The 27,011-nt window shown below is 43.6% G+C and overlaps 1 protein-coding gene across 1 annotated transcript in view; it reads right to left on the minus strand.

Moving 5' to 3' along the window:
* The window catches only part of CFAP54 (cilia and flagella associated protein 54), a 2,172,274-nt gene that overhangs the window by 1,769,147 nt on the left and 376,116 nt on the right, over nt 1–27,011 (minus strand). The window contains exon 15 of the mRNA XM_085653834.1: nt 17,461–17,608. Coding sequence (XP_085509960.1) covers nt 17,461–17,608 — 148 coding nt within the window. The remainder of the gene's footprint in view (nt 1–17,460; nt 17,609–27,011) is intronic.

Consider the following 27,011-nt stretch of genomic DNA (forward strand, 5'->3'; position numbering starts at 1 on the left):
TCGAGGACCAGAAGTCTAGATTGTGTCCCTCCCTGTTTGTTCAGGTAATGCATTGTCGTAGTATTGTCTGTCTGAACTAACAGGGAGCTTGTCTTCATCGCGGGAAGGAAGGTGTCTTAAGCCACCTACTTGGATCCCAGAAGTTCCCGAATCCTCCCGAGACTTGCCCTCGGCTTACAGAAGGAGACACTGCTCTGGTGGCAAATCCCAGGGGGATTTGGGTTGGGATGGAGAGAGCGTGTGGTGTCAAAGATGCTGTGGCTCATCTACTCAACAGCAACACAGCAGCAGGCATTCCCACCAGTCTGATGAATGGTACCGGCAGATATGGTACCTATAAGCAAACAAATAATAAGGCTTTACTCTAGTATTAACTATATATCTTATGGTATCACCTCACAAAAGCTTTTCAGATCTAAAATAACCTTTAGTTTTGTTGATTTGTTTTCATTTTGATAGTCCATAGTGACTCCATCATCAAAATCTTGTAAACTATAGTGAGTATGATTTCAGCATCAAACCCACAAGCAAATTTGGTCGGGGTTTGCTTCACCCAAATCCTCTCTGGCAGAGCCCTGCCAACAGTATGTACAAATTGAACAAAAACAGTGGTTACCTATGTTTACAGCACGATGTTGCGACGGAGATCAGCACGTAGCAAAATCAAGTCTTTTAATGCGTCTCTCCTTTTCTTCTTCTTCTTCTTTTTTCCATCTAGGTGCAAGATTAATACAAGACATTCTATGCGGTGAGGTCGAAGCAAGAGGATCAAGGGAGCTGGCAAGACAGAGTCCTGGAAGCTGGAAACATGTATGTGGCAGGCGAAGAGGCTAAGCGAAAGGGAGGAGTGTGGATGGTCTTTAAATAAGACTGCTTTAGAACATTCATAAAGGTCACATTCTAATGGTTTGTAAAAAGGAACAGGTGCAAACTAATTACCTTAATGAGGCTGTCTACTAGAGGGTGTTTTAGAATGTTCACAAAGGCCGCGTTCTAATTGCTTCTAACAGGAAACAGGTGCAGGGGATTAACCTCAACGTGAACCGGAAGGTTCACGTTGAGGTCATCTATGCCAGTTGCTTTAGGCTTATTCCAGAGGATTTTCTGGATGTTTCTGTGGTGCCTGAATGCTGACCTTGCATATGCATGGTAAAACATTTGTAAAAGCTATTACGCCTTTTCAAACTAACCAGGGAACACCAGCTGTAGCTAGCTATCACCAACAGCATATAATATGGTTAAAAGTCCGGGTACAAGACATTTGTTCATTCATAAGTGTTGGGAGGAATGATAGGAGTCATGCTGGTATATTGTGATAGTCAACAGAGGTGAGCTGAGGCAGGAATCCTGATAGAAGGACTTCAATGCTGAGGGACCACACTCAGTTCTAAGAGAGCGATATAGCAAGACGCTTCTTTGTCCAAGCATATTCCTGGAGTCTGTAAATGACCCATACAAGCACCCCATCCTTGGAGGGAAGCATCTGTGACACAAGATTGGGTTGAGTGAGCCTGATGGAGGGGGATTCCCACTTTTAGATTTTTCGACTTGGTCCACCATGGGAGAGACTGGAGTATTGACTGCGGCAGAGTAAGTGTCTGTTCCCAGCTGTTTGAAGACCGCTTTAACTGTTCTCTAGACACCTTCGCAGTGGTCATCTGGAAAGTCTGACATGGGGAACCATGAATATGTAAGATGCCATTGATCCCAGTAGGGATGATATCTGATGAGCTGAAGAATAATGAGTTAGCAACAGAGTGAGACATTTCAGGCAGCTAGATGACAGTCTCTCCTCCAAAGGCTATATTTTTGCAGTTTGGGCATCAAGAATAGCACTCACATATTGTATCTTTTATAAAGGATGTACTATTTATTTGTCTATGTTGACTTGAAGACACAGTCATGAGAATGTGTCCAGACATATCTAGAAATGGTTTAAAGTTGTGTCTGAGAATGGACCATTTATTAACCAATCCTCTAGACAGGGATAGACTAACATCTTTGGCTTTCTTAGATGTGCTGCTATGACAGCCATGAATTTTGAAAACGTCCTGGGTGCAGACTTTAGCCTAAATGGAATAACTGTGAATTGAAGATGTTTGGAGCCTACCATGAATCATAAAAACATTCAATGTTTCTGTACAATCGGTATAAAGAAATAGGCATCTTGTAGGTCTAGAATACATATCCAGTCTATTTGTTGTATCGGGTATATTTAGTGTAATGCCAGCATCCTGAACTTTTCTCTTTTTTTAATAAATTTGTTTAGACTTCTCAAGTTTTGTATGGATCTGAATTCTTGTTTGAGTACCTTCTTCTGAACCAGAAATTACCGGGCATAAACTCCCATTCCTTTTTGATCGTGCGAAACCTCAACCACCACATTTTTCAGCATCAATGTGTTGAACTTCTTCTGCAACAGATCTATTCAAGGCTCATTTGTCTTTGGTTATTTGGCACTACTCTTTGACATAATTGCTTATACTTCCTTCTACTGGAGTAGGTAACAGAGAAAGAGGAAGGAGAAAATCATTGTTATGCTGGAGATTTTCCTGTGGATGCACCTTGTGCTTGCTGTAGAGTCCCTTTCCCTGTCGAAGATTTCCTGTGGTGGAATGGTTGCCTTGGTTGCTGCTGCTGTTCGTGCAACCAATGAGGTGTTAAAACCCTCTGAGGGAAGAAATTCCTGTCACAAGGCCTGTATCGCCTTCTAAACTCTTTTCTCTAGTCCAGCCTAACTAACTTTTAAAGTCTCCATTTCTGACTTCATTCATGACATTTCGTCATCCGCAAGTGAGCTGAATAATGGTGAGCCTGAGAATAGTAAATTATCAATCCTCTATTGCGCCTCAGGATTTACACCGGTCACTCTTAAACAAGAATTGCATCTTGTGACGATGCCATGGCAGTACCCCTGTGCTGCCAAGTCGGATGAATCTGACTCTGCCATAATACGTGATATGGGACTTGAGTGCCTTCAGTTTATTAAGAACCTCTTGGAAGTATTGTCTATCTTCCTCGGGGAGTTTGTCAGTGTATTTGTATAAAGTGTCTAACAGGGAATGATCACATCTCCCCAAGAGTGCTGTCGCACTTGCCGCCATCATAATGGTTGCAGTCATTCTGCAAATTTTTCTGTCCAGGGAGTCCATCCTTTTGCTCTCTTTGTCTGGTGGGACAATAGTAGTAGAAGCAGCAGTATGTGATTTTTTAGCTGCAGCTACAATCACTAAATCTGGTGTAGAACTTGCCTTAAAAAAGGGGATCCTTATACAGTGGTTTGTACTTATTAAGAAGTCTGGAGGGATCAGACCTAATTGATGCAGGCATCAATAATTGCTGCATTGCTGGCTCTAAAAGACCTGGGACCAAAGGTAATAGAGCTATAGAAGAGGTTCTTTGGTTTAAAGTCTCAAATATGACTGAAGTTGAAGTAGTCGTGATGGGCATAGTAATGTTCAATTTCGTAGTCCCTCTCACCAATACATCATTAAAGGTGGAGAGATCGTCTACTGGAGAGACTCAAGCTAGAGGAGTGTCCGTCAGGGTTGGATAGTAATAGAGTCGAAGATGGTGAGGTAGTTGAAGGCGAATATCTCCTATGGAGAGATTGAGACCTGGCCAATCATCTACCTAATCGTCTTGAATGAGATGAGGCAGATCTTACAAGTAGGTGGTCATCTAAATCTAGAAGACCACCTACTGTGTTTTTGCTATATCTTTTCATTCTTTCATTCCTTTCATTATCGTTTATTCTATTCATTATTTTTGAGTCTTTTTTATCTAATTTGCCTTTCATATTTCTTAACTGTATTGCTTATTTTGGTATATGTTGCACTTGTACCACACGTTCCTCTGGAAGGAACTCCATTCTGCTTGAGCCAAGCTACAAAGTGTTAGCCATGAATTTCTCACAGAAACCAGCTTACCTTTCAGTATTCACAGTATTTGGGGCTTCTGGGATCTCAATAACTGCTCACATCAATAGTCCATTCTCCCTCTCAATGGCTTAACAATTTATTGCCTCATGTTTAGACATGGCATTACTCTCCAAGTGTTTCAAATTATACCAAATTCAAAGACTTATGCATATTCAACAAGCATTGGCAAAGAAAATAGGTCACGGATGCATCATTTGTTAGGCGCATGCTTGCATGATGCGTACATGGGCATACTTCATTATGTATATGCACCTGCAATATGATGTAAGCACCTTTTTTTATTTACCAATCCAAAATAACTGTAAGCATGGAGACAAACGGGGAGCAGGTGGCCGAATAACAGGGATTGAGAGGGGGAAAGGAAAAGCAGCACATGAGGAAGAGCAACTCAGGGAGTGGAGGGAGAAACAAATGAGCGAGAACACAATACATAAAATGGGAAAGGGAAGAAGTACATGAGAAACAGCTTGCAATGTAAGGGAGATGGCAACATGGAGTGGGGAGTAGTACACCAGGGAGAGAGCAGGACAAAAATATGCACTCTCATGGAGTACGTAAGCAAAACAAAAAAAGTAGTCAATTAAAATTGAGTAGTGGAAGGATAGAAGAAAGTCAATCAGAGAGGAGAGATGGTAAAGAGCCTTTGCTCCAGGAGTGGGAAAACACTAGATGGAAATCTGGGTCAAGGAAAGCCATCAAATAAGTAAGCAAATAAGCATGACAAATAAGGCAACAAATGGTAAGCAATAGGCGGGCTGTAAGCCACTGGAAGTTCTTGGTGCATCCATAATAGGTCTTTTGCAAGAAGACTACTAGCACTGTCTAATAAGATAGACCTTAAAATGTACATCTCTCAATGACACGCTGTTGACAATTCAGGGAAAGGTTTACATACTTACAAAGACTACCAAGAAACTATAATGTGGCTATTTGTCATATCCATCCATTTAGAGATCATGTCTGGTATTGTTCCTACCCAATTGGACGCCTTGTGTGGAGGGAGTAGTTCATCACTTGGTTACATGAAGGCCTTTGCTGCAGTAACTCTTGTTGTGGGTTCTCTATTGTGGCATCCATACGTACCTAGTCTCCTGGAGTTGGCACACTAACTACCTGCATGATGTAAGCCATTGATATGCTCTTCTCTGTCCCAGCTACACATTATGCAAAGTTTCATTATCTGCCACCTTACAGAGCAATTTATTGTCCATGAACAGTCCAAATAATGGAGATAAGGCAGCACCTTTTCAAATATGTCCAGTATAAGATCACTTATATGAAGGCAGGGCATATTATTCATTGTGATAGCATGGGTCACCTCTGATAAAAAAAATCTAGGCCTCATTTAATATTTTATTTAGACAGAATGCTACCCTCTTCAAGTACAGTTCTCATGGGAGAAAAACTACAGTGCCCATGGGAAAACAAATCTATAAGATTGTCCGTTTTGCTTTACATCTTGAAGCCACGAATGCCCAGAAGAAAAAAAGAGCCTTGTTTGCAAGATGTATTTTGCTTACTATGATCAAGAGCACCAGTAGTTGCTCTATGACAAAGAGAGTCTTGTTAAGGAGAGCTTGCTTTATACAAGGTTAGACGTAAGCTGAGAACACACAGTCAATTCAACAATGTGCTACCTAGCGGAACAGAGCTTCCGCGAATAGCAGTAGGGTCTAGAATCTGAAAGGGGAAAGCTGCACATCACAGCATGCTTACAAATGAAGTGTTTTAAAATAACATAGAACCACAACCATGCAGTCCAGTAAATAACTTTAACAAGGTGTATTCAGTTTCCAAATACTCTCTGATTTTCCTTAGTGTAGGAAAATGCCCCTTTTTGACATGGCCATCGCCTCTTCTTGTCTGGTATTCAATGCCATTTTGACTAAAGTTCACTGCGCTCCTGCTAACCAGGTTTTAAGTGTTAGTGCTCTTGTCCCTAATACAAAGTAACTGTGCAATTGTTCCCCAATTGGCAAGACCTTTAGCACCCTTGTAAGTCCCTCGTAAATGGTGCCAGTGGTACCTAGGGCATGGGCACTAAAGAGGGTCTCTAGGGGCTGCAGCATGTATTGTGCCACCCTAAGGGACTCACCACCAAGCTCATGCAGACTGCCATTGCAAGCTGCATGAAATGGTGCAGACAAAAGTGAAAACACAACGTTGTACACACCCTGTGTGCCATGTCCACAGACAATTCATGCAATATATGTAAGGCCCCCCCTACATCTGGCCTCATAGTCCTAAGTTAAGGTACATTATAATGCAAGTGTGGACATATCTGCATGAGAAGATATGTCCCTGGGCGGTCAAGTTCAATTACTAGATACTACAAGTGAACAGGGAAGTCATCTTAGGTTTTAGTACTATGTACTGGTCATTACGAGTTCCCCAGCTACATGATGGCTGCACTGAAACCTTTGGTTTTTGGTATCAAACATCTTATCTTAATAAATCTCTACTGATGTCAGCAATATATTTATTAAGATATGCACCCCGAGGGCACCTTAGAGGTGCCCCCTGAAAACCTACCAGCCTCTTAGTGTGCTGACTGACTGGTATCGTTCAGCCTGCCACCACAGACATGTGTCTGACCCCTACAGGTGAGAACCCATGCTCTTTGAGGTCAGAAACAATGCCTGCTCCGGAGGAAGGTATTCACACCTCCACCCACAAGATGGCTAGTGAATCAGCATAGCAAGGCCAGGGACTTCAAAGCCCTTGCCGCCTTTAATATGCGATCCGACATCCCTCAGACCTGGGAGATGCCACCCCGGGGCCTATATGGCACCAGGACAGGCGGGAACTTAGCTATGATAGGAGGTGTGATGCACCGCCATTTTGACTTTTTGGAAGACAAATAAATCACCATTCTTCAGGGATTCCTTTGGCCCAGCGATTGTGACTCATGTGCAAGCAGCTGATTTGTTAGCCCACTATGGAGGAACATTCATATCTATGCAGTGCTTTTAATCTTGTCAATCACACTAAGCTATGGAAGGTATTGGTAGATCTGGATGCCCGCTAGATATAGTTTCCATTCTATCATAGTTGGATGGTCATTTGACTACACGCATATGCTACGGCATTAACGGTGAGAGGAATTCGCCAAAGGTGCGTTCTCGCCCCACTTTTATTTTCTATATAAATTAATGGGGTGGACGGACATTTACAAGAACTGATTGCTGATCCCCCAAAATAGGTAAAATCTCAGCCCCAATTCTCCTGTATGTAGATGATGCGGTATTGTTATCTCAGACCGCCAACAGCCTACAGTGATGGCAGGGATATGAGATTAAACTCAACAAAAACCTTTGTGATGGTGTGTGGTACAGGTAACACGCAGAAGAGAACTCATTTAGTTAAAGGACAGAAATTAGCAGAAGTAGACAGTTTTACATACTTGGGTTTATATTTATCAATTATGAGTTCATGGAATCCCCATAGCAGTGTTACTTATGGGACTGCTCTGTGAGGGCTGTCAAATTCCAAAGTACTACAAGTAATAGAGGGCAACGTCTTATGCAGACCCCACTCCACATCATCATATATTATGCACAATGAAGTAGCAATCCTTTTTATAGAAGACACTATTTATACGAGTGCACACCTGAGATGGATTGGAATATGGTCTAAAACTAGAACAAAGTTTAACAAATAAATAATAAAATATTGTTTGAATCTAGATAGCAGAGATAAAATACCCTGGTTAGCTTATGTGAAAAGGCTTTTAAATATTAGAAATGCAAACCTTATTATGGATGACCCATGCAGTATTTTATATTATGGGAAAAATGAATTCTTGGTCATAAAGAGGCTAGGAGGGAAACCTGTGAGAGTACCATGCCATCTGGTAAGTGTTCTCAGTTGTCATGTTTCCAATGGTATCCAAAGGTAATTATCATTTGTAACCAGTATACAGCATAGGTTTTACAGTACTAGGTTTTCGTTATGCATTATACACTTCATCATCGCCTTTCCACGAAAAGGGGTGAGAATTTAACAAGCTGCCCACGTAACGGCAATTCTGCATAATCTATTCAGCATTTCATCCTTTTGTGCATTTTTTCCAGGATATTGGGAAAAGAGTTTGAAAACCATTATTTATTACAACTAGATTGGTTTGCTTTAAGGATGGTTTTAATTTTATACGTAATATAAGTACAGTAGACTTGTGTTTTGTAGTCTCCACATACATCTCACGCGCATTAAAGCAAAGAAAAACATAGACCCATTTAGAAAATCTTCTCTATGAGACTGATTAAAAGCCCTTATTTTATTTTTATTATCCTGTATACTGAAATTATGACAACACTTACGACAACCTCAACTGAATATTTGCAATTTATTGAATTGATACTGTAATAGTCCTTTGAAGTTTAACTTGAATGTTTTCATTAGAAAAGTTTATCACCTTTTAACATAATTTCTGTATCTTTAATGGATTTCATCTGTATAAAGATTAATTAAATTGGATTGAATGGACTTTGGTGGAAATAGGAATTCCGGTACAAGGTTATGCCCGCTCCCCACAGGAGGTGATCATGTAGGGAGTATAGTGACCCCAAGGGTAAGAAGCTCCTTGTCTACTACACTTCACTTCCCTTAAAGCCTCTCAATTGATTATTAAGGTGGGCCCCTGACACCAGGAACATAGATTCGTTGGACTGAAGAGCTGAATAAGCAAAAACTGCGGACTGCTGGTGAAATTTGGCAATAAACCCTGCCTGCCTACCTGCTCCTGTCCTGACAATTGCGACACCCCAACTCATCCGGCAGCTGTGCATCCTCCAAAAGCCTCAGAGGGCCTCCAGCACTTTGCCAAACCGGCAGCATCTCCCTTAAAGTGGAGGAGTCACTTCCCTGCAGCCTGCAGGCACCGACCACAACGTCCGGTTCACTGATCTGCTGCTCACAGGGTCCACCAACGCAGAAGCCTCCCAGGAACAGATTAACAGGGTCTTCGAGGTCAGGTCAATCTCCCTACCAAGTGAGAGGATGCCAGGACCAACCAGAGAAAGCCCTGGACCAATAGCCTGGGTACCATACCCCTTGCAGCAACCAAGATTGTTTGAGTCCAATCCGGAATCCAATGCTGCCGAGACCAAGCAGCCAACAAGGGGACATCAGCACTGCAGAGGCCATCATCAAGAGTGGCCCAGTTGTCGCATTTTGCCCCCCTTTGTAGTTCTGAACGAGATCCATGGGAACCTGTGACGCATGAGCGCCAGCTGACAAAAACCCTCTGCACCAGAGCTCTCGGGTCTGGGTCCACAACAGCCAACAGCACTCCCCTGCTGCCAGGGCACCGGCAAACCGAGCCCCGTGTTGCGAGCTCCCAGACGTGTCCCAAAGTTACCCTCTGGAGACTGTTTCTAGGTGGCCCCCCCTATTTGCCTACAGTGTAGCTCACAAGGCTACCAACCCTTCCAGCACCTCTGCACCCGGACACTCTAGGGCAGGTAAATTCGAACTGCTGGTGGTACTTTAGCCCTTGGCACCCTGGTACTGCAAGTCCTAAAGGGGACCCCCGAGAAAGGTTTGCAAATAACTGTATGTAGTATATGCCTTTTTCTCCATAGGAAAGCATTACCGCCAAAAACGCGTTTGAGTGAACATTTTACTTACCTGCTAAAATTGCCATAATGAAAAGTATTTACCCATTTACGAAGTTCTTGGTGTTAAAATAAATATAAATACTTGTTATTTTTCTAAATGAGTCTTGAGTTTCTTCTTGAGTGTGTGTCTCATTTATTGACTCTGTGTGTGTTCAACAAATGTATTAATGGTACCCTTTTATAAGCCTAATCTGCTCGACAACACTACCACAAAAGAGAACATTTGGGATTATTCATTCAAACCCTGTAATCCAATGAGGGTCATCAGGACTTTCTACATAGAATACCTCGTTTTGGTATACTACATAAAAAGCCAGCTTCCTATACTTAGAAGGACTAGAATTATGTGTAGGTCCAGGTCACTTGGTTGACTTTACCTGGAGATATGCACAACATGGTTATATATCTTGATATATGTGTTTTTGGTCACACTCGGTCACCCCACAGAGACATATCTCACTGAGTGCCACGTTATACTGTGCTATGATCTTTGGTGTCATTATTACACTGAGTGCCTCCATGTCTGCTCTACCTCTCACTAGGAATGGCTTCAAGAAGGGGGTGCATTACAGCTGAAGTCAAGTAATTGCCACCCATTCATTCGAATAAACGCAGTGGTAATTCTCGTACAAAAAGGCTTACATGGCAATGTGAACTAATTTCACTCCAATACTCATTAAGAAACTGCTTTCTTACAAACCTAAGTAGAAATACATTGGCTGAAAAGTTATTTTCATGCTGCTTATTCATTCCAACTAATTCTATGTAACCTATGCACACACAAGGCTGTGTAAAATTCCAATATAAAGACAATTTGTAATGCTTCATTGGAAACACCTGCTTGACCTTTTTTGACAGTTTTTTCTTATGTTCTTGTCTCCACTATGGCTACTGTTGAGGCACTTTCTTCAGGCCTCTACCCACGGCACTGGCATAATGAATCTCGTGATCCATGCAGTCTTTTAACTAATTCTGCTTATTATACATCTAATAGGTATAGTGTAGTGCGGGTAAGCGATGACGGAACGCTTTTGGCTGCTGATGGACTGGGGAGGACGCTACAACTGGTGATGAGATAGGGGATAAGTAACCTGAAGATCAACAGTGCTTTCCCAGATAGTTTGCCATGGTCCAAGCAAACTGCTTGTGCGTGCCATGTCTGCTTTTGAAGTACAGACTTGACGCATAGCGCATGTGGAGTCAAAACGCAGCTCCAGCTGCTATAAAGCAGTTGAAGAGAATGAAAGCATTGCAGATCAATATACACATTGTTGGCCAAGAACCTGCTGATCAGGCCATAAAGAAAGGTACTGCTCTGGTACGCAATATAAAGCTATACGCTGTACAGAACGCTAATGGCGGATGCAATCAGGTTTTTAAAGAGCAGCTATTGTTAATCGCAGACTGCAAAACAATGCTGTGAACAGAAGTGGAGATCAACCGGGTGTCAGAAAGAGCAAAGTGACATTTAGAAAAGAAATGATAATCAACTTACCAGAACCCCATTAAGGAGAGTCATCCTACCACAGCACTCGGTTAAGTGGGCCAAGGAGAAGTGCCCAGGGTTGTGCTTACTGAGCCATCAGTACCTGAAGCGGCGCAACACTAAAGCTGCTGAGTGGGGATCAAAAAAACTCCAAAGGTCTTTGAAGAGTGCAAGCTTTGTGTGGTGTTTGGAGTAGTGAAGGATTGATTTTCCGTGGAGAAGAAGGCCACATTCCCAGTAGTTATTAAAAATGACCCCAAGGCAAGCACGTCACAAGGCCTCAGAAGGGGTTTGCATGAACGAGATCACCAAACGGTGTCAGAGAGCATGCCACCCTCAACCTCAGTAAGTTTCACAGAGGTCTACAATGCTGCTGGCTTTCTGAAACTGCCTCTACCATTTGATACCACCAAAAAGCAAAATGTTGGCAACAGATGGACTGCTTGGATAGAGACAATTGATGATTTCATTGATGCACTTGAAGAAACTGATAACAAAAATAAGGAAATCTTAAAGGAAATGCCATGAACTGACAAAATCACATGCCATCAAATTATTGATGCATTGAATCTCAAGTTCTATCCAATGCCAAATGTTGATTACGAAAGATGCATTTTCTGTCAAGAATGCCAGAAAGTTGGTGAAACCATCGATGAATTTGTGGAAAGACTCAATACCCTCATCAAACACTGTAATGAATTTAATGATGAAGAAGCTATACATCCCAGAGTTATTGATGGATGCTTCTCAAATTCATTTAGATGATGAATGCTGAGGCCAGAGGTGTGCAGAGTGAATCAGTCATGAATTGGAAAAGTAAGCTGAAAAAAGGGATCACGGATGCAAAGTGATGTCTACATGTAAAAAGAAGTTGTGTTTCAGGTGTGGATTTTTGTTTCCGCACAAAGGTAAATGTCCCACCATTGAACAGATGAATAAAGGCTGTGGGAAGGAGAACCATTTTGTGACAGTTTGTAGAGTGAAGGAAAAAGCCAGTGCATCACACCGACAAAATGGCCACCCAAACATTCCATTTGACGCACACACATAAGAACAAGAGGCAACATCAGTTGAAGCAAATTGACACGCAACGAAGTTGATCATCAAAGAAAATATTGTCTAATAGTTCTGCTGTGTCAGTATCAAGTTAAAATTAAGAAGATGATTGTGCCATGTCTATGTGTACCTCAGAAAAGCATGTGCATGTTGGGCTGGCTTCCTGTGAAGAAAAATGTCAATCAAAGAAAAGTCGACATGCCAAAACACCAAAGTCATTCAAACATTGCCTGAAAATTACACTGAAAGTGAATGGTTGTTCGATACCTTTCATTATCGACAATGGTGCATTGATAAACCTTATGCTGGAGGAGAAATACAATGAATTGTATTTGTTACCACAACGGATGGGCTGCATCAGTGCAACTGAAAAGTCAAGGTTGATTTGTAGTGACAATAAAAAACAAGAAAATAAAGGGGCAAGCACCCATCCATGTGCTTCAAGGGACAGCGTCAAGTGCCTGAATACTCAGTTTTAGCACCGCTGCTGATATGTAACTGATTTCAGTGTACTAAAACATGAATGGTAACCATGAAATAATAATTCAGCTCCCTTCATTGCTTCATGGTTTGCGAAAGCTTAAGACTATGAAAGTAAAGTTCCATATTAATGAAGACATCCGTCCTGTCACTCAAAGACATAGGCAAATTGCTTTTCATTTACAAGATGCTGTTGATAAAGAGCTTAAATCATTACTCTAACAAGATATCATTGAGCATTCGACTGGTCCACGCCCATGGGTGTCTACCATAGTGGTAGTGCCCAAAAAGGACACTGAAGGAGCTGTACACATATGTGTTACCATGCGTCAGGTGAACAAGGCAGTTGAACGGGAACAACATCCTTGCTGATATGATAACGCTACTAAATGGTGCATAGGTCTTCTCAAGCCTTGACTAAAATAAAGGATATCATCAGTTGGAACTCAAAGAAAATATTAGGTACATTACAACCTTTTCTACGTATGTTAGAGTATTTTGATATAGAAGACTACGTTTTGGTGAGTCATCAGCTGCCAAACCTCTTCAAGACACCAATAGACATATCATACAGCATGTCATGAATGTGTTTAATTATAGCAATGACATATTGGTTTTTGATGATACACAAAGGGAGCACGATAAAGCTCTCACACAAGTATGCCGTTTACTTGCTGATGCAGGTTTGACTTTTAATGGGTACGAATGCAAGTTCGATAAGACAAAGACAAATACTTTGGCCATATCTTTTTTGATGGGGGCATGACACCCGGTTTAGCTAAAGTAAAAGTGCTGTCAAATGCCGATTCCCCACAAGATGCTTCAATGTTACATTAATTACTTGGTATGTCAGTTATTGTTCCAGAGACATACAGGACTTTGCCACTGTAAGTGCTCCGTTGAGAAACTTGACAGAGAAAATGTTTTCTTTGAACTGGGCACATGAATGTGAGAAAAGTTTCAAAAGAATTAAACAAGCCATTGAGAACGCTACTAAAATGTCATACTTCAATCCAAAGCTTCATACTGAGGATGTTGTTGATGCTAGCCCCGTTGAGTTAGGCGCTATCCATGCACAGCAGACAACCCAATGCTCAAAAACATATTGTGGCATATATGCCAGTAGAAGTTCGTCCCAAACAGAACATGCTTGTTAACAACCTGAGACAGAAAGTTCGGCTGAGGCGTGGGCTTGTGAACATTTCTATGTATTCCTGTATGGAAAGTCTTTTACGCTGATGACAGATGATCAAGCCTTTCTAACCATATCTGGCAATCTACAGGCCAAGATGCCTCCTCGTATTGAACAATGCGGACTACGATTACAAGAGTACAATTACACCATTGTTCACGGTCCAGGGAAGGATCAGAACCTGCCGACTACTTTCCAGAGTGCCTATACAAGATGGCTGAAGCCTACATTAACTTTATTGTAAAGTCAAACACACCAGCTGCCATTTCGTTAGCCCAGATTGTCACTGCCAAAAGCCATGATAGTAACATGCTAAAGCTGAAGGATATTATCATACAGCAGTCATGGAACCAACACACTTGACCTCTCACCAGTGATGGTGATACCAAAATGTCAACGAGGAACTGCCTATAACTCAAGAAGGAGTATACTGAGAGTTTTGAGCATCATGATTCAGGAGAGCCTGCAACAGCAAATAACTGAAGTGGGCGATGAAGGACACAGTGGAATTGCTGCCACAAAACGAGCTCTCCGAGACAGAGCCTGGTTTCCTTATCTCAATGAGAAGGTTGAAAATGCTTTAAAGATCTGTCATATATGCAACTACCTTTCTACAAAAACTACTCAACACACCTTAAATCAGAACTCCCCAAGCATGCATGTAAGAGAGCAAACTTTTACGTACCTGTAAATGTAGTTCTCCAGTATTCGTATCTTTCATAGATTCACATGCTTGAATCATTCCCCGTCAACGAAGTGGGACTCCCACTTTGACAATGGGGAATGATTCAAGCATGTGAATCCTTCACAGATCCAAAACTGGGGAATAGCCATTGACTTTTTTGGTCCACTCGACAACGGACATCACCTGATTGTGATTGCGGACAAATATTCACGATTCCCGTTAGTTGAAGATCTCTCATGTACCACTCAAGACCGAGTTGTTGAGAGACTAGATGGCATCTTTGTGACAAGAGGTGTTCCAGTTATGTTGAAATCTGACAATGGCCCACCTTTCAACAGTCGAGAGTTCAGAGACATGTTATAGCACCTGAATGTAAAGCATCGGAAGAGCACACCTATATGCCACAGGCCAATGGCCTTGTTGAGCGCTTTCTGAGTACGCTAAAAGATCTAAAAACTATGATAAATTCCACTTCAAGAGCTTATCGTTCAACACCTCCCTCAACCACGGGTGAAAGCCATACAATGTTGATGTTCGGGGGAGCAATGACAATCAAATCACCTCAATGGACCAATTAGAGAGAAAGAAATAAAGACAGGACTTGTGAAAAGGACTTGGGCCAGATGTACGACACTTACAATTTGCGATCGATTTGCGATCGATTTGCGACTCGCAAAATGTAATTTACAACAGTGTCTCACACACTGTTTGCGATTCCTAATGGGGCCGCAAATTGCCTGCCTCAATAATATTTATGAGGCAGGTGCAATTTGCGACCCCATTAGGAGTGGCTAGCACTTCCAGGGATGGTGACCTACTGGGGTCAGCAGACCACCATGTCTGTAACTGCTTTGTCAATAAAGCAGTTTTTTTTTTAAATGCAGCCCATTTTCCTTAAACGAAAACGGGATGCATTTAAAAAAGAAAAATGAAACTTTTCAGTTTCATTTTTTAAGGGAAGGCAGTTGTCTCTGGGACCACTGTCTACTCTTGAAACATATTTGCACACCCATTCACAAGTAGAAGGGGTCCCTTCCCGAATGGGTTACCACCTCCTTGAAGGAGGTGGTAATCTGCGAGTTTTTGCGACAGCAAATGTGGTCGCAAAACAATCATACATGGCATTTGCATTCGCTATTAGGAAGGAATCCGCCCTTGGCACGCCCCTTCCTAATAGCGAGTCTCTAACCCTATTTTGGGAGTCTGTAATAGGTTATAGAATAGCAAAATAGGGTTTGTACATTTGGCAGATCTATTTTGCGGTCGCAAACGGGCCAATTTCCCATTTGCGACCGCAAAAAACGGTCGTACATCTGGCCCTTGGTTTAGAAACAGACAATGAAAGTGTATGCCGATAGAGGACGACATGCAAAGAACCTCGTGTTTGAAAAAGGAGATTGAGTGCTCGCTCACCAACTGCTGTTGCCCCTACATCCTCAAGACAGATCGTGGACGTACATGGTGACAGTTCCCAGTTTCCAAGGACACGATCAGGTCGGACAGTTCGAGCACTACAAAGCCCGATTGAAGAGCTTTAATTATACATATATACATTTTTCTGTAAAAAATTGTTTTTATTTTTTTTAATTAAGGGGGAGATGTAGAGTCATGTGGGTTAGCAATGACGGAACCCTTTTGGCTACCAATGGACTCTGTAGAGCTGTGACATTAGTGTTAGACGTAATGACGTGCAGGCAAGTTTCGAATGTTGAGTTCACAGTTACATGCAGACAGATAAAAATGTGTAATACCAAGCTCCATGTGTGGTGCAGTGATTGGAGGGTACAGAGGCTGGGGAGGACGTTACAATAGACAAGCCCTGCACATCCAGTGCATGCAGTCTTAAGGATTGTCCCAGCTGCTTATGCCAGGCTGCTCTTCAGGTCTGCTAAAGCTACATCTCTAATTTTGGCCCTGCTACCCGGCCTTTCTTTGCAAGCTGTCTCTTCACTGATATCTGCATGAAGAGGCTGTTGCCTGTAACATCCAGAGCCATTATGGCAACCATAAATTGATCTGTTTCGTAATCTTGCAATCGTCTATGTCTATTGAAATCATCGTTGCTGGTTTCTCGTTTTAATGAATTTCCTATTGAATTCCTCCAAAGCATAATCATGAGAGGAGATGTACATTAGATAGCATATCCCATCTCATCAAGCTGGGTCTGGTGGCTTAGTGGACTAATGTGTCCACCATAGGGGCTTGTGTTTGATCTCATGGTCACATGTTCAAATCCCAGAAGATCCACTCAGCCTTTAATCCTTCAGAGGTCGATAAAATTAGTACCATTGAGTTGGGTAACAATAAACATCTGTTATTCAGTGCCAAGATACCCTTCTGGGTGAACGTGCGCTTTACAAATCTGCATCTTATGTTATCTAGTTTAGCAAAGATTTCATATATTTCTATAGATTGCAAGCATAATTTGCATCCAGTGACCAAGCAGTACACCACATTACCATCTACTTAGCCAATGCCTACTTACAGTGCTGAAAATATGTACAGGGTAGTAGATCATATTAATTTCAGGAGCTACATGTAGGCAGGAAGATATACTTAGCTCCTGAGAAGAGTGTTCTTGAAGTATTGTTTATGTTGTGACTGTTTAATTTGCTAAACTGTTGACATCCTGGAAACCATAGGCCCCGGATTACTTTGCTATGAGTTGTGCTATCACTGGCTATACAGGTGCTATATCATCCAAGAATTTGACATACATTAATCTGTTGTATATGCAATCCCAACATTTTCCAGTCATTATTCCTTCCTCATCACCTGTTTTTATGCGATGTCCATTTGAGAACTGAAAAGAAGGGTGCGGCCTTTTATTAATTATGGTAAAAAAAAAGTCTTGCCTTTATAAGTCGAAAAAACATATTGGTTACTCAGAAGCATATCATTTATGGGGTATAAGCGGTAAGAATAAAGGGTAAGGCGTATGATGATAACTATCTGAAGCCAAGAGCAAAAAATGAACACATTTAGAATGAAAGGAAGGTTACCTGATTTCCCACATTTTGCTACTGAATCAGCTAAATTCTCAAATAGTCCCGCCAACCGTAAGGCCACTTCTGCAATTACAGATACATCAATGTCTGCCATGTTGCAGCGGAGCACTACTTCTTGAATGAGCAAAAGAATATGCACCCACTGAAAAGACAAAACAAGAAAAAATGCAAACAATATTTAGTGACAATATATTCAAGCTACCCCTCTAGATTACAAACATTAGATTAGGAGATAGACATATTTGGAACTGTTCTGCTCTCAAGACAATGGCAGAGGCATATACATGTAGCTTCTGTGTAGCCCTACCCCTTCCTGCTTACATCCATGTGCATCTCATCCTCACTTTCAACTCTCTAGCAGTCCATTTATACAGAAGACTGTATTTGCTGGATTGGGATATGCAGGAGTACACAGTCTATGTAAGAACAAAGCTGGAGCCACTGTAAGACACATTTTGTTGTATGGTTATGTAGCTCATTTACCCCATTGTGTGTAAAATACACCCTGCATAAACGAATAAGGATTGGTCTGACTCAGGATATGCAAAACACATAGGAAACACTACTTATAAAATTCCAATCCAGGAACCATAGCTTACATAATGCATGTGTAGCACTTAACATAACTCTCCTACAGATGCTCTTGATGGGGACATTTCTCTCAAAAGACACAGTTGCTATTATGGCTCTTATGGAGTGGGCATAGAGAGTCTATGTGGGGAGTAGAGATCGTACTACGTCCTTTTAGCAGACTGAGGTACGACCAGTGCTTTAAATAGGCCAATACTGTAAGGTACTGAGTACCTGCACTTCTTTATTTTGAGGGGTGGGGGAGAGAAATGCACTTCTCAGCAGAGATGCAATACTTTTAATAGGATATTACCAGCAAGTAGGTACTCTGTTATAGGGTTCATGCGCTTCTGTGTTTCAATTTCTAGCACAGGTTACAACAAATAATCCAGTAAACAAACACGTTTGGAACGTGTATGTGGGAAGCATGAGTCTGCATGAGTGAAAAAAAACTGGAATGTTGGTGCAACTGGAAATCTATAGAGTGATTGTTGTGAAATCTAAGATCTCCACAGGCCAAAAATAGACATGTACATTTCTCACTATGTTGATTCTGTAAAGTGAAATACCAGTTAAACAGGCAAGGTTTTACATTAAAGAAGATCGTTTCCTCAAGTATTAATTAAGTAAAAGATGAAATGCTAATATTTGAAATTTCTCTTCCAAGTGAAACTCACCTTCAGTTGAGTTTCAGTATACCCTTGACCACAGAGGTCGCTGTGGCGACAGATGAGGAGACACCTCTAAGCCTCAGACCTCACTCTCTCTTTCTAGGGTCGGTTCGTGCATCGTTCTGCAGTTGTGTTGCCGGCTCGTCACGGTTGAGCCCCTTGGATTCCTTGCTTCCTTCAAGCAGAATCTTACTCAAGCAAGGTCACCTCCAATGTCTCTCCTGAACAGCCAGTCAGCTCTCTCCCTCGAAGTTGGATGCAGGCTATAACTAATTCCATGAGGCACACTCCATTCAAGTCAATCAACAGTTTTTTAAACAAAAGTGTAATAAATGTAGGAGATTTATTTTCTCTTCTTCTATTGTCGTGTTTTATTTTCTTCAAACGACCTTCTTTTAGCCAACACGTGTTTTGTCGTCTTTGGGATGTTTCCCCACAACTTCATTTGGGCTGGTCTTTAGGTAATTCAGTGTTCAGACCTCCAGCATGGAATAAGTCAGTGTGAGAGGTCAAGTCTTATTTGTCTTCCTAGAGCGTCTTAAACTGACGTGAGATGTGCCACAAGAGAGTATATGTGGTGGGCATTAGGGGATGATATTCCCTCCAATGGTGTAGTAAACTGAAGGAAACTACTAATAATGTACAGTAGTTACAAATAAGTTACTTACCTTTGGTAACGATGTATCGGGTAGAGACACAGTCTAGCTGCAGATTCCTTAACTTAGAATATCCTCCAGGCGCCAGTCTGGAACTGGAGATTTTTCAGCCGTATCTCTGCATGCCGGGGGACAGGGTCACATGGCTCCGCCCTAACGTCATCCACGGATATGACGTCAGTGGAGCCATAGAATCTCTTGACTGGGGGAGAATGTCTGCATTGTCAGCATTCCGTCCATCATTTGTTTGTTGTAACGCTTTTCGCCCTAAGTGGGATGGGTATTCCCAGACGTGGGTCCCGTGCTCACTACGCCACTGGAGTCAAGCTATCCTGGCTGATGACGGCTGATAGCCAGAAACCGGTCCTAGGATGCTTGATTCCGGTCCAGGGAAGACATGGCTTGGCAGTTCGGGCTGGACTGTTCCCATGAGGCACAGGGTCAAGACTGATTTGCATATGGACATGTCTGAACTGGGGTGGCGTAGTGGGCAAAAGAACGATGGATTTAACCCAGATCTCTTGACTGGGGGAGAATGTCTGCATTGTCAGCATTCCGTCCATCATTTGTTTGTTGTAACGCTTTTCGCCCTAAGTGGGATGGGTATGCCCAGACGTGGGTCCCGTGCTCACTACGCCACTGGAGTCAAGCTATCCTGGCTGATGACGGCTGATAGCCAGAAACCGGTCCTAGGATGCTTGATTCCGGTCCAGGGAAGACATGGCTTGGCAGTTCGGGCTGGACTGTTCCCATGAGGCACAGGGTCAAGACTAATTTGCATATGGACATGTCTGAACTGGGGTGGCGTAGTGGGCAAAAGAACGATGGATTTAACCCAGATCTCTTGACTGGGGGAGAATGTCTGCATTGTCAGCATTCCGTCCATCATTTGTTTGTTGTAACAATAGAAGTCCCTCCGGGCGCGCTGACTTCAGTTTTTTACTGTGAAACTTTTCCACCCCACAACGCGGAGCCACTACTAAAACTGGGAACAGTGTGCCAAAAAAGATAAAAAATCTTTGAAACAAAATGACATTAAAGAATAAAAATGATGAGAAACATCACCATGCATGATAGAGAAAAACACTTTGGAATGTAAGGGACTGAAAGGAGAGAGCAGAGTGCTCGCCCCTAGGAACAGGCTCACATAAGCAAAGAACAATACCCTCCTCTGAGGGAAAAACAGCAATGGAAATGAATGTTATGGTAAACGACAAGCAGTCTGCAACCACATGAATGTTGTGGGAAGGGATAACAAGACTGTAACATGACTGTTATGGCAATTGACAACATTTCTGCAACAACAGAGAATGTGCAACCATACGCACTATATATGACCAATTGACTGTAGCACAGTCAAATAGACCCCAAACCAATGGAGAAAAAAGTATCAGGGGGGAGGGAGGGAAGAAGGACATAACCATTCTCCACACTGGAAAAGAACCAGGGTGCAAGAGCGTGGATGGATAAATGAGCCCTCAACCCAATTGCGAGAATAGGTGGAGAAGCAACATGTAAAACAGAGTAGGACATCCTGACCTGGGAAGGATGTGAAGTAGACTAACACGCATGAAGTCAGAGACCACTGGTAGAAAAATCAGTGGGTAAGAGCCCAACCTGAAAAGGTCCTTGCAGAGCGGGGAGGCTGGGTGGGGGTTAAGGAATCTGCGGGTAGACTGTGTCTCTATCAGATACATCGCTACCGAAGGTAAGTAACTTGTTCATCTGATAGAGTCATCTAGCCGCTGATTCCTTAACTTAGAATAGATATCAAAGCTGTACCCCATAGGAGGAGGGTCTGCGGCTGACACCCACTAAGTTCCAAAAGAGAACTGATCAGTCAATAGGATTGACTAAAACAGTTGGGGACAGCAAGTGCAAGCGTGGCTGACCCTGGATCCCTGAAGCCCTGTAAAGAAGGAGTAACAAGGAAATGCGATGGTAACACAGCCCGTCAGAGGACAGTACAAGATGTCCCTCATCCAGGAAAGGACAAAGGGAAATCACAGAAACCAGAATGGTCAGTGCACAATGGAAGACTGTCCATAAGCCTCTGTAATGAGAATTAAAAGCCAAACTGTGCACAGGATCACATGGATCTGCAAAAACAAAGAAAGTCCCAGAGAAGGACAAAACAGCATAACAGAGTCAGAACGTACAAATGAGTATGTACCACAGTGAATGCCAGGAATAACAGGTGTAGAGACAGATGTCACCCCTGTAGAGATAAACAAAACCATGACTACAAGGAGAGACAAGTATCTCGATGAGAAGGATACACATAAGCCGGCAATGTGAACCATGGGAGCCACCCACACATATGTAAAGCTCATGAAAGTAGCCTCGACAGAACACCCATGTTCTGTGTCGTACTGCCGACTCATCACCTGGTAGGCATACTGACCAAGTATGCTCAGAGGTACAGTGGGTAAAGGATACCGGCAGAAACCGGACAGACACATAAGGCTCGCTCTCATAAGAAAAAGAGAAAGAGAGAGAATCTGGGGCTAAGAAACCCAAGATACTGCAACATAGAAGAACAAGAGTATGTGTGCCTTCTTGCAGTGTGTATAGATAGATAGATAGATAGATAGATAGATAGATAGATAGATAGATAGATAGATAGATAGATAGATAGATAGATAGATAGATAGATAGATAGATAGATAGATAGATAGATAGATAGATAGATAGATAGATAGATAGATAGATAGATAGATAGATAGATAGATAGATAGATAGATAGATAGATAGATAGATAGATAGATAGATAGATAGATAGATAGATAGATAGATACACACATACAAAATATATATACCTAGATATACATATATGTATACAAGGTTTTCTTTTTTTGAAAGACAAGGGATGCTTGAATGAGCATGCCCAAGACAAATACAGAAGCCCGCACAATAGGTACCAATGGCACCGATGTGAACTATACCAGGACATAACATACATCAAAACATAGTGAATCACATACATATACAATTAGAAATATGTATATATATCCATATATAGGAACTGTATAAATGACTATGAGCATCCTTCAACAAGGAAACTGATAAGGATAACATCAGCAGAGGGCATGGGCAGAGGGACCTGAGCCCCTGCCTGGCAAGGAACAGAGGACCCTGAGTCCCTGCCCAGGAAGTGTGTAGGAAAATTGGGGGGGTGGGGGCACAAGACAATGTGCAGCACAACGCATCTGGCGTAGAACCAACTGTCGACATTGGAAAACCCCAAGAGGGTCTGAGCCATGAGGGAAGACCATGGACGGAAGCACTTCCTACCACCAGAGATTGAAGGAGAGAACGCAGCCAACACTGTAGCGCAGTTCGGAGCAGCAGGCATCAGTACCTGTGAATGTATGGTTACCCACATACCGTGCCAGAACTGAAATCGGAATAGAAACTGTTCCGGAAGTGGAACAGAACAACATGCTAAGAAGAAACACTGGTTTACAGCTAAGAAAGCCAACATAGGTAGAAGGGCCAAAGGCAAGAAAATGAAGACGTGAACACACTGGGCGCACCAGTCGTTGCGTAAACAAGCAATACCCTGGAGAAATCTGCATCCACAGAGGGAGGAGAGAACTACGGACCGACTGTAAAGGCAAACGTGTAGCTCCAAAGAGAGCTATGTCACCCTTGTGGGTCTTACCAGAGGAGAAGTCCCACAACAGTTGGCCGCCATAACGCAAAAAGCCTACAGCAGAAACTATAGGAAGATTCTCCAGAGAGAAAGAAGAGACCAATCCTAAGAGGACCTCACAGGATCCTGTGGAAGGACCATCTAGGTACACCCATCACCCAGGAAGAACAATTCCCGTGGCAGGTAGAATGGCTATACAATAACCAACGAATACCCCACATAGGGGATATGTCACATCCCTATAAAAGCAAGGGAATACCTCTTGAGACTATCTCGTAGACAGAGGAGTTGAAAATAAGGGCAGAAACAGCTGTCTAGCTGTACAGACCATCCGGGAACTAACAGCTTGAACCCGGAGACAGATACCAGACAAAAGCAGCGACAAAGCTGCAACCAATGCAGACGAGATCAGAAGTCCGCAACAAAGGACAAGAAGCAACGTGACTCACGGAAAACCAGACATGAGATGCTGGACCGCTTAGTCTGTATGACTGTCAAAAGGTGAGCCTCATCAAAGGGTAAATCTCGAAGACACTCCTGAACATTTTCAGGAAAACTGCCATCACGCAGCCAAGCATGGCGATACAGACTAACTGACCTGGCCATAGCCCGACCCACAGAGTCAGTGGTGACCATGGATGAATTAAAAACAGTACCAGTTCACGACCACCTTGGATTATCCCAACCAGGTCAGCCCGAGGGCCTTCCGCAAGAGAGGGAAGGAGCCGCTGAACCGAGTCCCAGAGGGCGAAAGTAGCTCGCGCAAACACACAGAACGTATTCAAGGACCGAAGGCCCGAGCTCGTAGACGCAAATATATGTCGACCACACGTCTCCAACCATCGAGACTCCCTAGTAGGTGGAAGTAATGGAGGAGAGGAGGAAGACAGCGAGGTCAAGGATGCCTAGGTAACCAGCCCTTGAGCCCTAGGGTGGAGGGACAAACAGGGTCAACTGGAGCCAGGCGATGGCGATGTGCAATAGCACAATCCACAGGGTCCCCCGATGAGGGCAGCGCCCAAGTCCCTAGAAGAATGTCGTACAATGACTCGCCAAAAGCCAGCAAGGGCTCGACATCTGTGTTGTCCTGATAGAGCAGATCCCACAAGGGATCAGAAAGCAGAGAGACTGATGCAGGCTGGATCTGTAGAATGTCAGCAGCTTTGCGAACAACTCCCGCAAACGCTGTACTAGCCTCCCTGGCCATTCTAGGTGGCTACAGCAGATCATCAATAGGGGACGGCTGCAGGCTAACACGTCCAACAAAAGCCAAAGACTCTGCAGCCCGGGGAGGACCAAGGGCCTGGAAGCGCTCCACCCGAACACATCCCGGGAAACATGTAAGCAATACTGGGGGGGTTAACCAGGGGCGACATCCTCCATGAGCAAAGGAGCAGCAAGGAAAGTCACCAGCGTCGAACGATGTCGAGACGGTGTCGCATCTACACCAAGGAGTGATGAAGGAGACTCCATCGACCAGCGTCGACACGGCGTCGATTCGACATCCACTGCGATGAGAGACTGTGGTGTGGGACGGCGTTGGCTCGGAGACAAGTCCCCTGCTGTGGCCACATCAGACCTTATCATAAGGAGTCCCACAGGACTGTTCCCTGATGTTGAAGGTTGACTGCGGCCTGACGTCTGACTGGGAAGCCCCACTGGGCCGACTCCTGACGTCGCAGCGATTCCAGAACCGGAGTCAGGGCCCTCGATTGACGCCCAGGGCGAACCTGCAAGCAAGCTCACAATCTGAATCTCTACCCCCTTTGTGGGGCCTGAAGGCACACCAGGGAGAAGGGTGACCGAAAGATGGCCTGCAAAGCCCCAAAATAGGCTTCCATCTGGGTCGTAGTCGCCCCAACACCGGGAAAAGGTGGGTAGGCGGGGGTCGACTGCTGAGGGGCCGTGTCCGGTGAAGACCGGGAGCAGCAGGCACCGACGTGACAGGTACGTGAGGCTGACAGCCTCCGTGACTTCTTCTTGTGCTTACCTGCGGAAGGTGAGCGACATCCGCGGGAACGACTCTGTGACCTGCCCTGAACAGGAGCCTCAGCTCCAGATGGAGACCGGCGACACTTGGACTCCGAACGGGACTTCCGGGAGGACAACACGTGCGGATCGCCGTCAACATGTGCCGCGCACAGTTCTCACACGATTTGAAGTCCGAAGGCATCACACACTGTTCTTGGACGTGAAAAGGCATCAGGAAGGCCTAAAAAACAAAACAGGCCAGAGGAACCACTTCTCCTGGATCCGCGTTGCAGACGCGGGAAAGAAGAAAACTGATGTCAGCGCGTCGGGAGGGACTTATATGGCTCCACTGATGTCATATCCGTGAATGACGTCAGGGCAGAGCCATGCGACGCCGTCCGCCGGCGCACAGAGGTACTGCTGAAAAATCTCCGGATCCAGACTGGCGCCTGGAGAATATTTCTAGTTAAGGAATCTGCAGCTAGATGTCTCTATCAGATAGCAGATTACACTGCCATGGGTGTGCAGGGCTTGGTATTACGATGAGGTCCCGTATTGAAAGCATTTATTACACCATTGGAGGGAATATCATCCCCTAATGCCCACCACATATACTCTTTTGTGGTACATCTCACGTCGGTGTAAGACGCTCTCAGGAGACAAATAAGACTTATTGACCTCCCACTCGGACTCATTCCATGCAGGAGGTCTGACCGCTGAATTACCTAAAGACCTGCCCTGACGAAGTTGTGGGGAAACATCCCAAAGACAACAAAACACGTGTTGACTAAAGGAAGGTCATTTGAAGAAAAGAAAATACGACAATAGAAGAAGAGAAAAGTAATCTCCTAAGTTTATTACACTTATGGTTCAAAAACTGTTGATGGACTTGAATGGCATGTGCTTTATGGAATTAGATATTACTTCTCAATCTTAGGAGTGTATCAAGGGGAGCAGGGTGTATCTTCCCATTTTTGAATGCACCGCAGGAGAAAACCATGTTCTTTTATACCCATATGGGACTACTATAGGAGCGCCTGACACCTGACAAGCACCCGGTTCAGCAATTGGATGCAGGCTGGTTGGATCTTCCTAATGTTCTGGTCTCAAACCTGGCAAGGGAGGAGGCATCAGTACCCCAACCCTGGAGCTCACAGGATTCTTCTGGTCGCCACTCCTGTGTGACCGCAGGCTTCTAGTATGAAAATCTTAGCACATTGACTGGAAATGTTTGTCCCATATTAACACCCAAGTTGTAGGAAGACTCTTTGTATTCCAGCAGTTTAGTTCTTTTACTGTTTCTGGGCAGTTCAATAACTTCGCGAGTGCCACGCAGACTGCTCTAGTCACAGCCGCTATCAAAAGTACAAGCAGGGAGGTGGTGTAGAGATAGGACTCTCTAGACCCAAAATAAGAGCACTTAAGAAATGCAGATGCACTCAGCCACCTGTTAACCAGGTGGTAGCCCTCTGGGAATCAAAACTCAGGAAAGTGCAGGTGGAAATTCCCTCCCTGCAAAGTGACCCACAGTCTTCTCTCCAAAAGATTCTGAAGTCTGACAGACCACAAAGATCCCGGGAATGCCTGAAAGGACCCTCCAATTACATAGTCTGTCTGTGCTCTCTTTCTCTTTTTTTCTTCTCTTATTCCCACTCACTCTCACTCAGGTACCAGTGGATTTGACCACATTCAAATTGGAAGTCAGTGTACCAATGGCCACATGCACAACACATTTTATGCACACCTGTGGCTCACAAAAATGGGCACACATACACTACTTGTGTCACACACGGCTGGCAGAAGGACCTGGTTGTAAGGACTGGCGAACAACCGAGAGGATTAGCAGACACCTATAGGCTCTTTTCCTAGCAGGGGACAGCAGGGGCCTGCCCTACTCACTAGTTACTTCTCTACAGCCCAGTAAGGTGATTATCAAAAAAAATAATAATAATTCTGACCCTGCGCTACCTTCAAACTATCGGCCAATTTCCCTGCTTCCCACTCTCTCAAAAATTTTAGAGA

This window comes from Triturus cristatus, chromosome 4_1 (assembly GCF_964204655.1).
Source record: "Triturus cristatus chromosome 4_1, aTriCri1.1, whole genome shotgun sequence".
NCBI lineage: Eukaryota > Metazoa > Chordata > Amphibia > Caudata > Salamandridae > Triturus > Triturus cristatus.